General features: G+C 37.2%; 1 protein-coding gene and 1 long non-coding RNA gene across 2 annotated transcripts; both read left to right on the top strand.

The window, feature by feature from the left end:
• Nucleotides 1-4,452: 4,452 nt before the first annotated feature.
• On the top strand, nucleotides 4,453-6,393 carry avpr2b.1 (arginine vasopressin receptor 2b, tandem duplicate, 1). The gene is made up of 3 exons (XM_049022579.1): nucleotides 4,453-4,515; nucleotides 4,664-5,612; nucleotides 5,952-6,393. Exons 2-3 carry the CDS (start codon nucleotides 4,745-4,747, stop codon nucleotides 6,158-6,160), a joined length of 1,077 nt encoding a protein of 358 aa, XP_048878536.1. The 5' UTR covers nucleotides 4,453-4,515; nucleotides 4,664-4,744; the 3' UTR covers nucleotides 6,161-6,393.
• Nucleotides 6,394-8,268: 1,875 nt separating this feature from the next.
• On the top strand, nucleotides 8,269-10,727 carry LOC125747398 (uncharacterized). The gene is made up of 3 exons (XR_007399296.1): nucleotides 8,269-9,376; nucleotides 9,795-9,958; nucleotides 10,202-10,727. It is a non-coding gene; the product is annotated as an uncharacterized LOC125747398 (long non-coding RNA).
• Nucleotides 10,728-15,053: the final 4,326 nt, after the last annotated feature.

Raw genomic sequence — 15,053 nt, 5'->3', positions numbered from 1 at the left:
TGAGATTAACAGGTGTTAAGAAACAAAGCACAGTAGAAACGGTGTCTGTCACATACAAGGGTGCTACATATTGGAAAGGAATGGCTGTACTCAGTTTTAATGACAGAGGATTTGAGGTTGGTAGGATTGTTCTGCTTCTGGTCAGTCAGAAGAAGGTTTATTTTGTTTGTGAAAAATCTTGGTCAGTGCCAGCCTTAGATCTTGGAGTTCATGTCCTACAGCATGATACACAGGCTCATTATGTTTGTGTTAGTGCGGATAGACTTGCTGACTACTACTCACTGCCTCTGTACAAGCTCTTTCACCTTGATGTAATTGCACTTCATCATTCTGTTTTTTCAGGGGAAGCATAATGGAAGCCACAATTAAAAGCATCCTCCCCCACTTGGAAATGATTATGCAGCTGTTGTCAGACATGGGGGTGAGGAAGGCTGATGACATGAAATTTATAAATCATTTATAAAGTGGCACCATCTGCCACTTGTGGATTGTAGGAAACTACTGCATGAATTCAGGAGAAAAGGTTAGTTTTTGTGTCTTTATGGATTTTTATTAAATACATGGTTATTATAAAAAAAATTTAATAAATACAAATGGATCTAAAAACTTTGTATTGTATAACTATACTTAATAAATGAGTATGAGTATTTTGTTTTTAGTTCAGGTTATGTTAAAATCCACTGACAAGATTGATTTTTTTAAACTACCTAGCCATAAGTTACTGTTGTAGCTACTTTACTTTTTTTCTTTTCAGATGCACCAGACAATATTCAGCAAAGTCACTGTACCACGGCTACATCCGAACCTAAAATTATACTTATACTTTCACCTGTACCTTATCCTAATACCTCCTGCAATTTGGAGCCTTCATTGGAACCTGCAAAGTCTATTTCTGGGCAAAACAGCACATAGGGTATCAGCATTTTCTGTGCCATGGGGGAAACACATGAGAGTTTGAGAAAGTGTCTGGCACAGGGGAAGAGACCAGAAGCTGCAGATAGACGACATATGGTGAGAGTCATTGCAGAAGCAATAGGATAATTGAACCCCCCATTCAAGCAGTGTGTTGAACTGGCTAAGAGCATTGTGGATAAATTCCTTGAGTCTTTTGAAGACAGAACGGAAGAGAGAGAACGAATAGGCAATGGGTATTACATTTTAAGCAAACAACTCAGGACAAGGATGGAGACAATACCTTAACACGACTTTGAAAACCAAAACTAATGGTCTCTGCCATGGATGAAGACCTGCCAGAACCATCAAGAAAGTGTTCCAGAACAGACAGTTATGGATGTGTCAACTGGCAGCCCTCACAACTACCTGAAGGGGAAAGTAGAGAGTCCCTAAATGAGAAAAAGAGAGGAGGGACAAAGAGGTACAGACCAGAGGCAAGTCAATGATCTCATGGCATTATTGTTTGAGCCACAGCGTCGTGACATTAATGCAACTTCTACACCGAATGTGTGTCAGATTTACAGAAAGAGTGGCCATTCCTCTTCATGCAGAAGTTTTTACTACAATACTTCTGCACATTGACAGGAATTGAGCTAGAATCAAGACTACGAGAATCACTTCCTGGAAAGAGCAAAAGAGCGCTACAATATTTTAAAAGTCAACTTTTGAAATGGAAAACGAATGTGAAAACAGTCCTTTATAGCCCTGAACAACAGATGGAAGATGTGGATCCTGGACTTGCAGCAATATTAGTCATGATTGGTTACTTCAAAGATAAGGAAGATGCCCTTTTCGTCTTGATGTAAATATTCCTTTATACTGCAGTTTGCAGTATACTGCAAAAATCTAATGTCTCTGTTAGTTTTGCATGTCATGTGATTCTGCTTTTGATGTGAAATGAAGCTAAATGATGTGCAGCGTCAGCATTTTTTTCAGGGGAGTCCATTCTTGGAGCAAAGAAATGGATGCTATCCATTGAGGGCAGAGTTGTCGTCAGAATGAGTGACCATTAAAATTTTACTTCTGCCCTGGTTGTCCTGTTTGGGTCATACTATGTGTTGAATATCCAGAAGAGGCAGCTACAACATTGGAATTTATCTGGAAGTAAGCACTTATTTTTTGTACTGTTCACTAGGGTGCTCATGTAACCACGTACTCAACTACTTAAATACTACTCAAAATTGCTTCTTGTCGCTGGGATGCAATATCATTGCCCAGCAGTTATATTTTTGTTTTTGGGTGCTGCTGATTAAATTTTAACAAGCGAACATATTTTTGCTCACCATGTAAAATATAGAGAAACAAGCACATGTTTTATGAGTAATGGTAAGTCTAATTTTCATGCAGTTGCCAGTTCCTTCATTTTAAAATGAATGCTCACTTTTTATCCAGTAGATACTCAACTCCCAAATTACTTGAATTTCCCATCTCTGTTCTTTACACAACTGTATGCTACAAGTGCTTCACACAGAGTGCTAATTGAAATCATTTTGGTCAATTCTTTTGAAGTAGTTTAATATTTAGTCTCGAATGTATGATACCATAACAAAAGCTGCGGTTGTTAACTTAGTTGAATTTTTACCCATATAGTAGTATTTGCTGGTCCATGTGGATGTGATACATACACAGACTTTTGGTGCAGGTCTGATCTGTTAAGTCTTAGTTCCAAAATTAATGAAGTACATTCAAACTAGAAAACAATATAATTTTGAGAAGTGATACAACGCTGAAAAAATGTTTTGTTTTATTTTCAATTTAAACATTGTTTTCATCCTCCTGGCTTCCAAAATGGAACAAGTATCTGCATTAGCACTTGCAATCAAATACATATCTATAAATAGTAAAATCAGAGAAACTGATAAATTAAGAGACCATTGCGAAATCTGTACAAAGTGTATAGACACCATTATATGTATTAGAAAACTATTACTCAAAACAATGGTTTCACCTTTCGCTAATGAAAAGTAATTATGTCTTGTATTTACAGAAAATGGATGGATGGATGTTCTATTTGCTAAAATGACTTTTTGTTAAAATATCTTGTGACAGTTTTCTATAATATGAGGTTACTGTGTCCTTTTAGCACTGAATGTAGGAAACAGAAAGCAAATGTAAAACAAAAAATTATTTGCACATACTGTTACGATTAACAACTGCTTCCTTACAGTCAAATAAACTATTTTTAAGCTGTAAAGTTAAAACAAATTTCAGGCCAAGCACTTTACAAACTGTTAAATACTGTTTATTAATAGCTGTTGAATTGTTTGCAAAATGTTTTGTGTCTGTTACATAGACAAATTGATGTCTTTACATAATAAACTATTTTTCTGATAGAAACAGTGTCTATTTTACAGTATGTATTTTTATCAGTTTACAGTAATACAATTAATGCTGTATAAGCTATTTCAGTAGTCTAGTGTTTGCTGTGATGATATATACAGCACCATCATACTACGATGGTAATTACAGTACTGTGATAATTGCTGTAAGGTATTTCACAGGTACTGTGATTAAATTTGCAGTAACAATACTATGAAATGTATTACAGCAACTTACTAGCTATTTTCTGCCTTTACTTACTTACTATAGATTTTACAGTATTCTTTTTACAGTGTAAATTCTGAACAATCCTGGAAAGCTACATAATGAACTAACCACTCAAACTTGCTATGTGTTCAGTCAGATCTTTTGAACTGGGAAAGTGAATCTGGTCTTAATTTGATAAAATCTTCCTAAAACAATGAAGTACTTATGGATATGAACTTATGGATAACATAATGGTGTCATTAAGAAAAGGAATTGCCCTATATTTGCTGCCATAATTGGCTATATCCTATTTAGACAAATGCTACAATAAATATTTTTGAATATTTCAATTTATTTAGTTTGGTTATTCACTGAGGTATTTCTTCTGCTTTTAGAGCTACACATAGGCCAATTTTGAACTTTATGTTCTTATAAAGCTACGGAAGTAGACTCGGAGATTAGTCCAGTGACACATATGTAATGACTTTGTAATGCATTTAAAACATTTCAACTTGCTAACCTTAAGCTATTTACCGATCATTTATCTAGTATATATAATAGTAATAATGGATTTCTGTATGTAGCGCTACATTGCATTGAAAACCATTAGTACAACAGTCCTTTTGGCGGCGTTTTATATGCCCTTCCTCTTGAGATTATTTTCGTTTTTCGCCCGTGCTAATTAATTTCAAATACCGTTGGAATTAAAACAATCGGGCACACTGAGCTCCAAGTATAGAGGCAATAATCAGATTCGTATTGCATGTTCTAAACTAACAAGCTAGAATGATCTATTGTGTATTAATTCATACTTCAACTCTTTCTGAAAACTGTAGGTCTGCTACCTGCTTTTAACGACTGTGGAGGAAAAAACGGGAATCGTGTAAGTAACCAGGTGCTGACGGACAGCTCCTCCCCAATGGATACAGAAATAAAAACCAACCATCCGCAGGTGCCCAGTCTTCATAAAAGCTTTTCTTTCATGTTGAACAGGGTGCAGTTCAAATTTAACGCCCATTATATCACACTGGTCCGGTAAGTGCCTTTTCTGTTTTTGTTAGATGCAAAAATAAGAGTTTAAGTATTTTCGACCGTGGAATGTGTTGAAATTCGTGTGATTTAATGCAAATATTTACAGACGATAATCTAGTTCTGATTAAATCTTTATTTTTAATTCTTTCAGACCAGACGGGCATCAAAATCACATGCAACCAGGAGTAATACGTTAAGGTACCCTACGTAAACGCTTAAATTGAAAGAAGTCATGAGTACATTTTCACCCGACGTGAGTAGTGTCAGTTTTCGGATGGAAGCATCCGGAGACCAGCCGCGAAACGAGAGCTTGGCCCGGATGGAAATCGCGCTTCTGGGCACTATCTTTATCTCTGCCGCTGTCTTAAACACTGCGCTGTTTGTCACACTTTGGAGACGCCGAAAACAACAGTCGCGGATGCGAGTCTTTGTACTCCACCTTTGCCTTGCTGATCTGGTGGTGGCTTTCTTCCAAGTCTGCCCTCAGCTGATGTGGGACATAACAGACAGGTTCGTCGGAACCGACCTGGTGTGTAGATTCGTCAAATACCTGCAGGTTGTCGGCATGTTCGCTTCCACATACATGATAGTCGTCATGACCATTGACCGCTACCAAGCCATCTGCAACCCTATGGTCACATTTCAAAGACGGCGTGCACGCCTGAACTTTCCCGTGTGTGTTGCATGGGTCATATCCTTAATCGGAGGTGTCCCCCAAATTTTTATCTTCTCGAAGGTCCAAGTGACTCCCGGAGTTTTCGACTGCTGGGCTGACTTTATTAAACCTTGGGGTTTAAAGACCTACGTGACTTGGACGACCCTGGTCATTTTTGTCCTGCCTATTTTCATTGTGGTCGTGTGTCAGGTGCGCATATGTCGAGCGGTCCACATCAATCTGTACCACAAAACGCACCAGCAGAGACAGGTGCCCATCGCACATCCACTGCCCTCCAGAACCAGCAGTGTCACAGGTTTATCCAAGGCCAGAATCAAGACCGTGAAAATGACCGTGGTAATTGTGCTCACCTACATCATGTGCTGGGCTCCATTCTTCACGGTCCAGCTGTGGTCCGCCTGGGACGTCAACGCCCCCACTGAATGTAAGACCTTTAAAAACCGTAATCATATTAGCGTCCACACAGATAGCATACAGTTTTACTCATATGTAACACGTTCTGTAGACCCATATAGTTTGAACAAATAGTAATAATAACAACAACAGTAACAATGATGATGATGATGAAGATCCTCGTAATTTTCAAGTCGTTAGATTTTGTGACTGAAAACCTTCATACTTACTCTAAAAACTTAAAGTTTTAACAGCCCAAATAAATTGACGATGAACAAACTCTTCAATTCCCGCTTTTGGCACATCTGTTTAATACATATATCCATCCAGCTTGGTCTTGTGGGTAAATTAAATCTCCTGTCGATTTCAGCTGCCACCTTCACCATCCTGATGTTGCTTGCCAGTTTAAATAGCTGTGCAAACCCGTGCATCTACTTGCTATTCAGCGGTCATCTGCCCAGTAGTCTACTGGCCGTACTCTGCAGGGCTCCATCCAGCTTCAAGGTTGCCACAGCCGAGGACTCCACGCAGGTCAGCTCCATCCAGATGAGTTTCAGGAGCTTGTCCGATTCAAAATGACTGTCGGATGATCGATTTCATTAAGAAGTTACCCGTGCCATTCTTTTGTATTTTAATTTTTCATAACGAACATTTGGTTGCCTTATGAATGTTCCATCTTTGTGGCGATGTTGGAAAAAACTGTAAACCTCAAATATCTTGACATGTTTTTCAAATGACCATGCAATTATTGTAACGACGAACGAGAGACTACAAAATTAATGCTATTTATTTTTGGTCAGTATAGGTGGCAAAGCTAGATTAAACAAGTGATAATACTAAATGCACAGGAGACTCTTGGCTATACGGCTGCGTTTTCTGTGAATGCTTCATTAACACTGTAATATATGTCAGTGTATGTAAATACTCATGTAACTTTAATATGCCAATGCTGGCAAGAAAGACCTTGTTGCATGACAAAATATGTGTTGTTTTTAATGTGTTTAATTAAAAACGTGTTATATTGTTAACTACTGAATCTATTAGAATTAACGGATCAATTAATGGAGACTGATTCATTGTTTCCCAAAAAGGAAACTGAATTTGACATCCCGAATGTCTTTTCATGGTGGCGTTTATACGTTTAAGTAGCCGATATATACATTTATTCAAATAAACAACGGGATACAATATTATTATTATTTATTTATTTATTTGACAGGATACAATCAAAATCTAGACTTCATGTGCTAGTAGGGTGTAGTCTAAACAAGACTTTGTTTTTTTCCCAGAAAAATACGAATAAAAAAATGTTAAACTGTAAAGATGAATAAACAGAATCAACCATTATTGCGATTTTAAAAATACATGTGGTTGTAGGCTATATGCGACAGCCTGTTTTGTTGCTGCTGATGCACTGAATGTTACCAAGCGCAAGAAGTTTCCAAAAACAATGCTAAATGGTGACCGTACATATATTAAAATACGATAAGGAAAAATATAGGCACATATGTGAGCTAATTATAAAACATTGCGGAATGCCTGAAATCACGAACATTCTAATTAGGCTACATGTAATCGACTGACTAACAAAAGAAGGAATAAATCGGGCAACAATCCAGAATGACCATCTTCAGAAATACACCTTTAGTGAAAAAATACACATTTGCGGAAATAATTCTGTCAGATTTCTAGAAATGGGCAACCTTCTTAACTGGATCTTTCTGTGCGCCGGGCATCATTGCATTTTAGTATACCAGACAGCACACATATGGGTGAAATTCGAAAAATTAGAATATCGTGGAAAAGTTCATTTATTTTAGTAATTCAACTTAAAAGGTGAAACTAATATGATTGTGAATTCTACTGAACCAGACTGAGAGACCATTTAAAGGCTTAGGAATCCTTTGCAGGTGTTTTGGATTAATTAGCTAATTAGAGTCTCACTTTGAGCCTACAATATTGAACCTTTTCACAATATTAAAATTTTCTGAGCTTTTGAATTTGGGGCTTTCATAATCTCTAAGCAATAATCATCAAAATTATAACAAAAGCTTGAAATATCTCACTTTGCATGTAATGAGTCCATATCATACACTGTAAAAAATGACTGTAAATTTACAGCAAATATTCAAGAGTATGGTACTGTAATATTGTTTTACGGTATTTTACAGTATTTTACAATGCATTGTGGGTATAAATGATATTCAGAGTCCACTTACAGTAAAATCTGAGTTATACTGTAAAAATTGACAAGTACCTGTATTTTTCAAAATACGTGCGTATTCTTGCTAAATTCTGCATCACTTATTTTATTTAGTTTGAAATAATACAAATATTTCAAAGGTAATATTTCAACTGTTTTAACAGTTTTACATATTTTAAAATACAAATATTTTCTTAGTGATCAGCTATATTTGATGCATTATCGTCAAGTAAGGTCTGTTTGGTGGTTAGAAGGCGTTGTGCTGTTTGAACTGAAACAGGCGCGAAGGAGCTATCTTTAGTTCGCCGTTGCTGGCACAGAGAAAAGCGACACAATTGGATGTCAAGGTGAGTAATACCATGTTTCTTGATTTATTTAATTTTTTTGTCTGTTCAAGTGGTGGGCACTCAGTTATTTTTAAGAACTGAGTAGTGGTTATTAATTATTTTAAGGTTTAAGGTATTGGAGCTTCATTGTTATTTGATAGTTATCGTTAGATGATATGATTAACATTATTATATTTTGGTCCTCTTGTTATCAGTATTACATTAACTTGGTATTGGTGCTTAATTAGTTTTTTGCTAGTGTGCTAGTTTTGCTAGTTTGGTGAAGCTAGCTGTGACCGCAGGAGAAAGAACGTGTGATATTTGTGTAAAGTCTGTGTCATCAGATTTTGTCTTCACAGTTGTTTTAACACAATCAGCTAAAAACGCAGTTTCAGTTTGCCTCGTTATTTCTTATAAGCATATAAGCAAAATGCAGAAAATGCGAAATTATTTCAGGTGAATTCAAATTGTAGTGTGAAGTTTGATTCAGTTTTTAATAATTTCATTCATTTTCATGTCTGCCATGGGTTACCGCCTTGCATAAGGCATGATTTGTTTGAGGGCATTGTGTCTTCTGACCTTTCTTTATACATCAACCGGTTAGTTTCAGAGAAGAATTTTTCATACCAGCAGTTAAATCGTCGCATTACTACCTTTAAGTATATAGTATAGTAGTTGAGTTGCTAATGGCACATTTTAAAGAAGAAAAACGGGACCTCATATTCCAGACAGAGGTAAGCATTTCAGTTTTAAAGATATGTATTTTTTTTATGGTAGGCCTATATTACATTGCAAATGTATTCATTTACAACTGGACGTAGTTACCCTCTACTTTATTCTGAGTTTTATTTTTCTGTTTTGTACTTAAAGACTTAAAATAATAAAAAATATTTTTGTGTCTGACTAATTTTTGTCCACTGTGTTGTTATTTTACAGGAGACAATCACTGCAGCTGATATTGAGAGGACCTGCTGCCTGCCAGAGAGTCCAAGGCTGATAATTCTTGGTTTAATCTTACTTTTCATCAGCTCAATTTCTTGTTCGGTAATACTTGTTAACATGTTTGAATAAATTTTGATGGTTGTAGGTGACGGCTCTAGTACACAAAAATGGATGATTGGAATTGAAGGCCAGGTGATTCGCCAAGGGGTGCAGCCAACCTTCATGTCTGGATTAGCAACACTCTTTGTGTGTTACTACAACTTCAACCTCCAATACCAAGATGCACTCTTGAATACCTGCTTGCACTCTTGAATTTATACAAAGGTAAAATTTTGTGACATTGACTTTTTAAAAGTGAATTACATTAGAAAATCCTTAGTTATAAACCTTATTAGCAACAACACTATGTTCATACTCACAGACACACTAAACTCAGACAAAACAACACACACAGACACACATTCAAAGGCCTTCATAAATATACCACACACGTTTCCAGACCGACACAAATATACCACACACATTCACAAACAGAAAAACACTAACACACACAGACATACTAAGAAATACATTCACGGACCGACACAAATATACCACATACAGACACAATCATAGCATATACAGATAGAACAACACTTCACACCCACACACAGACACACCAGGACATACATTCAGATAAACACAAAGATAAACAATTTTCTTTGTACAGACAGATTGATTGTGGATGTTTTTTTTCTTTCAGAAATTTCTTCAAAATCAGCCCAGAGAGAGGGTCAAAGGCAAGCAAAGGAAAAATGAAGAGCAAGAAGACGGGAAAGTTAGTCCAGAAGGAGTCTGTTGCCATCAACCCACACGTTTGCTCACTAATTAGAAAGCTCACTGAGTTTGAATGGGACTTCATATAAGGTACCTGAAGCATTTTATTCATGCACATAAAGCACTATTTTAGGGTAATATAAATATAATATAATATAATATAATAGAATATAAATTCATTTATAGTTTTGTGTCTGTCTGAACTGATTTCAATAACTTGTTGAAATCTTAGAGTCGGAAGTGATGTGAAATTTACCTGTGAAACTAAAATGGTAAAATGGTAATGATAGATAGCAGGGTTTATTTATTGCTTGTGTACTTCACTGTTTGTAGGGATTCTGCCGAACGTGACCACCTGGAATGATGGAATATGAGGAAGTTAGTTTTTTTTTTTTAAGACTTCAACCTGCTTCTGTTTCCTTCACATACTATTGCTCCTGTGAACTTTATGGTAGTTTGTTTATTCCTTATTTCGACAATTAGTTTTGCATTTTTGAAAATAACAATTTAAAAGACATGATGGTGAAATGGGGCAGCATGGTGGCACAGTGGTTAGCACTGTCGCCTCACACCTCTGGGACCCGGGTTCGAGGCTCCGCCTGGGTTACGTGTGTGGAGTTTACATGTTCTCCCCATGTCGTCATGAGGTTTCCTCCCACAGTCCAAAAACATGCTGAGGCTAATGGGAGTTGCTAAATTGCCCATAGGAGTGCCAGCGTGAGTGAATGGTGTGTGAGTGTGCCCTGCAATGGGCTGGCCCCCTATCCTGGGTTGTTCCCTGCCTCGTGCCCATTGCTTCCAGGATAGGCTCCGGACCCCCCGCGACCCAGTAGGATAAGCGGTTTGGAAAATGGATGGATGATGGTGAAACATTGGAAATGTAAGAATTGTTGAACATTTTCCATTAACATCTTTATATAAAAGTAATGTTTTTGTAAACTAAGTGAAATGTTTTTTCTAAAAACTTACAGTAAAGACATAACAGAACATAATTATGGTTTCAGTGTATTTTCTGTGTGTGTATCAAAAGCTTAATTATAGCGTATAACAAGTCAGTTAAATCACTCATTGTCTACTAAGCTGGAAGGCACAAGATATACTGTAGGTTAGATGGCATGCATGCATTGTTTCATTAATATGCCTTAACATAAGAAAACTATAGTAAATATAAACTGCACATAAAGGCATGCAAACTTTTACAATAAAAGGATCAAGTGTACTCTAGTATTACATTAATTCACATACTGTATATATACTGTATTGTTATATTGAGATATTACAGCAAATTACATTAAAATGAATACAGTAATGAACCATAAATTAAATGTACATGAAAACATTACAGAAGTTTCTGTAGTTTTACAGTAATTTACAGTAGTTTAGGTATACTGTATTATACTGTGATTAAAGATATTGCAGTATATTACAATAAAAACAAAATGCAGTAATGAACTGTAAAATAAATATACAGTGGCCTACTGTAAAATTTACAGTACTGTACTGGCGTCTGTGCTGCCAGTAATTTACTGTAAAATATACGGCAAAATTTTTTACAGTGATATATTAGTTTCACCTTTCAAATTGGATTACCAAAATTAATGAACTTTTGCACGGTATTCTACTTTTTCGAGTTTCACCTGTATGTTGAAATGACATTGATTCCATATCAGACAAAAAGGTTGAAACAACGTTGATCTTCAATGTTTCACTTTATATCAACATTGAATCAAGGTTCTGCCACCATCAATTTTTCAATATTGTACATCTGACCAAAAATCAATCGTTTCAACGTTGGTAATTTAACATTGACAATAATTCCACGCATTTAACTATAACTCAACGCACATTTATGATTTGCTTATATGTCAAGAAGAATACTGTTTAAAGTAGTAGCAACTTCGCAGAGAAGTTCACGTGTGTCTGAAGAAGGTAAGCAAAAAGGTCACGTGAGCCTGGATGAACACATTTACATGTGCTCACGTTTCTGTTGCACACTTAACGGCACCGGGAGGGTGCCGTGTTTTTTTTCTGGCAAGAACAGTTACCGAGGCATCCTAGAGCCTACTAGTAATTACGATTCTATCCATGAATCTATTTTGTTGTTTAATTCTGCGGAGTGGAGGTAGACCTGCTACTCGAAACTTAAACACAACTTAAATTCTTTTATAACATTGTCACGTTCCAGAGGGGAAATGACCGATTCTGTAGTACGTAATATTTATTCATGGCTTTTTCTGCGTATTGGTTTAAGAGATTAACAGAAAACCAATTTCCCGTATTTGCACCTCGATAGACATAGTTACACAAAGGGAGAAAATCCACATTTGATGTGACTCAGAATCAATTTTGATGAAAAATCACTGCGTCTTTCTGTCGCCATATACAACCAGAAGGTCACAATTTTAAATCATATAATTAATATAAAAGTCATATTAATGGACATTTGATGGGTGACAATACTTAACCACACAGCTTTGCCAGCTCTAACGCATCTGGCATGACACACTTTCAGGCACTCACGCTCATGCAAGAAATCTTTCAGCTAATCTGTATTCGTCAACTATAAACCTAAAATTAGCTGTATCAAAAGTGCTGGGGTAGTTTGCACACCCTACAGACTATTTACATGGTAATAAAACCCTTACATACATGTACATGTGTGTGCAGACTTGTCTCCAATTGAAAATCTCACGCCAACAAATTGACCAAAGTTGACAACTCTGACCATATCGAACAAAATTCTGTGTTTAGGTAAGCAATAATGATAAAGCATACATTGCATTTGATTAAGTCTGTACAATTTTCCTGCTACTGATTAATGGACCCTTATAAATATATGAATATTACTGAGTCGAGATGCAGCATCAAAGACAGCAACGGATTGAAGAGAATTACAGCAGTACAGAAGCAGCTCAGAGGCAAGAAACACAGGCAAAGACAGGTTAAAAAGTATAAACAGTACAAAGAAAACCAGCTTAGACATGTATATTTTTATACCAACAAAGGACCATTGGTTCCCACAGCTGAAGGGAAATACCAAAGAGAACCTCGTAAAAGGGAAACAAAAACTGGCAGTTAAGGAGCTTCCCCATGTGCTGTGTGATGAGGTGGGAACTGCATCACTGTGGAAATCTTCCCCATGTGCTCTCCAAACTTCATTCTCTCCTCCCTCCCCTGAGGATATCGAGCCATTTTGCATAATGTAAAACTAGACGCCTTAGGTTTCCTGTACTGGTATCTAAAGATCTGCAGGAAAGAAGACTGGAATTTCTTATGAAGAAATCCCCAGAGCACCAGGTGACACATCTTATGACGGGGTTTGTGTTTGTATTAATATTCATTAGTATTGACTTTGTCAGCAGTACATGTACAGGAACAATCAGAAATTGCTTATGACGCTGCTGTGAAATTCCGTGACATCTGACATAAGGGAAGTGCATGGTGGAATATCTCCGGACTTGGTCCAGCTTGATATTAGATGACCTGTGTATATCCATAGAGGGAAGGAGCTGGGGGGAGCAAAAACGTGGACTGTCTGGCAGGGAGCGTGGAAGGAGCAAACGTGGACCGACTGTGCGTCCCTGAAGACCGGATGGGAAAACACTGCCATATAGTATTATTTATGAGCATACTAAGTAAACTGTTTATCAACCATATATGGACAACTAGTCCTTGAGTATGACCTCACCGTTCACTAAAAGCATAGTAAATGACACCTAATCACCAATTTTCAATGACCACTAATCCATTGAGGGTGACAGGAATCTCAGAAAGGTGCAAAGTACGGCGTACATTAAATGGAGTACCAGGTCATGAACTATCAGAACAAAACATGATTGGTTGAGAGAGATAATCGATCAGATCCTAGTCAGATGTCATAGTAACCAATCAGATGTCTTGGCCCCGTCTCTTCTAGTTGCTTCGACCTGCCACCTGTACAATCGGATTGGTTCTCTCTCTTAACCAATCATTTTTTGTTCTGTCTTCAGAACATTTTTGTGCAAAACTCCCATGAGCGCAGAAACCAATCATATCCCTTATGATAACCGCCTTTGCTATGCTAACTTCTGAGCCATAAGCCTTCATAAACGCAACATTAATTTCATATTTACAAAGTACCCAGATGAAATTCTGCTTTATGAGACATAAGACAAAAGAGGAGTCAAGCTGTCCTTTGTCTATGAGTCGAGCTTCTCTGTGTGGTACATTCTGTACTTTTCCTGTATTTTGCATTGTGATCTGAGCACCACACTGTTAATTGTGGTACATGGACAGCTTTCTTACAGCACACATAGAAGTCCGGGTACCTGAGAGTTCAACGCCATTGGGGGCTCTTTGGGGGGAAGGAATAGCAATTTCAGACCTTTATGCAGGCAGAACCATCTGATGTTACAAGAGCACATGGAAAAACTGCATAGCTGTAAATCTCATATCACCCATACTTTCAAAGTTAGCTCAAGAGAATACAGGACACTGCAATGTGTAGGGAGGTCACATGTGCATAACCTTTTGGCATGTGGGAAGTAACAACCTCTCACAATGACTGAGATTCTTTATACTTCACTGACTTCACAAGACATAAAATCTGAAAATACAGCTGAAATGAGCCGTTCTGCCTAATTGACAGAAATTGCAAAAAAACCTTTTAGACCCTTGGTGATGGTTCTCGGGCAGAAAAAAGCATCAGCACTCGACAGAATGAGCGGGGAGCAGAAATAACACTAATGACTGAATGAGGGACTCGGCGAACAAGTTGTGTTAATGCAGGAAACAAATGCATGCTCTCCTTAACGACAGCTGCGGCACATGCGAGGTCACACCTCGCGTTTTAGCACCGTGTAGAAATGCTTTGAACCATCACGTGGACCACCGAGCAATGCGGAGCACAGCAGATATAACCTGGCTTTTTAAAAGAACAGAAACGAGGGAGAGTCATCTCAAAAAAGAAGACTGTTATGTGCACTTCTAAAGTATAGTCCTGGTCCTACACAACACAAAATAAGAAACAAATGTCTCAGAAAATAGTTTCTATTTTGAAATAGCTAGATTTCAGACATTTTAGACCAGGGTATATTATACATGCTTTTGTCCTGCACACTAGTCACCTTTCCACTCCAGCTCCATGTTGTCCTTTTAATCACATGATACCGCACATGTTTGTGGACAGGAGCTTCTAATGAGCACT

The sequence above is a fragment of the Brienomyrus brachyistius genome, chromosome 8, assembly GCF_023856365.1.
Source record: "Brienomyrus brachyistius isolate T26 chromosome 8, BBRACH_0.4, whole genome shotgun sequence".
Taxonomy (NCBI): Eukaryota; Metazoa; Chordata; class Actinopteri; order Osteoglossiformes; family Mormyridae; genus Brienomyrus; species Brienomyrus brachyistius.
The sequence above is the reverse complement of the archived record's forward strand: the minus strand, read 5'-3'. Positions and strand labels throughout refer to the sequence as shown.

Coding starts and splice junctions, on each gene's coding strand:
- avpr2b.1 (XM_049022579.1), top strand. CDS start 4,745: ATGAGTACATTTTCACCCGACGTGAGTAGTGTCAGTTTTCGGATGGAA. Junction 5,613..5,951: donor CGTCAACGCCCCCACTGAAT/GTAAGACCTTTA, acceptor TGTCGATTTCAG/CTGCCACCTTCACCATCCTG.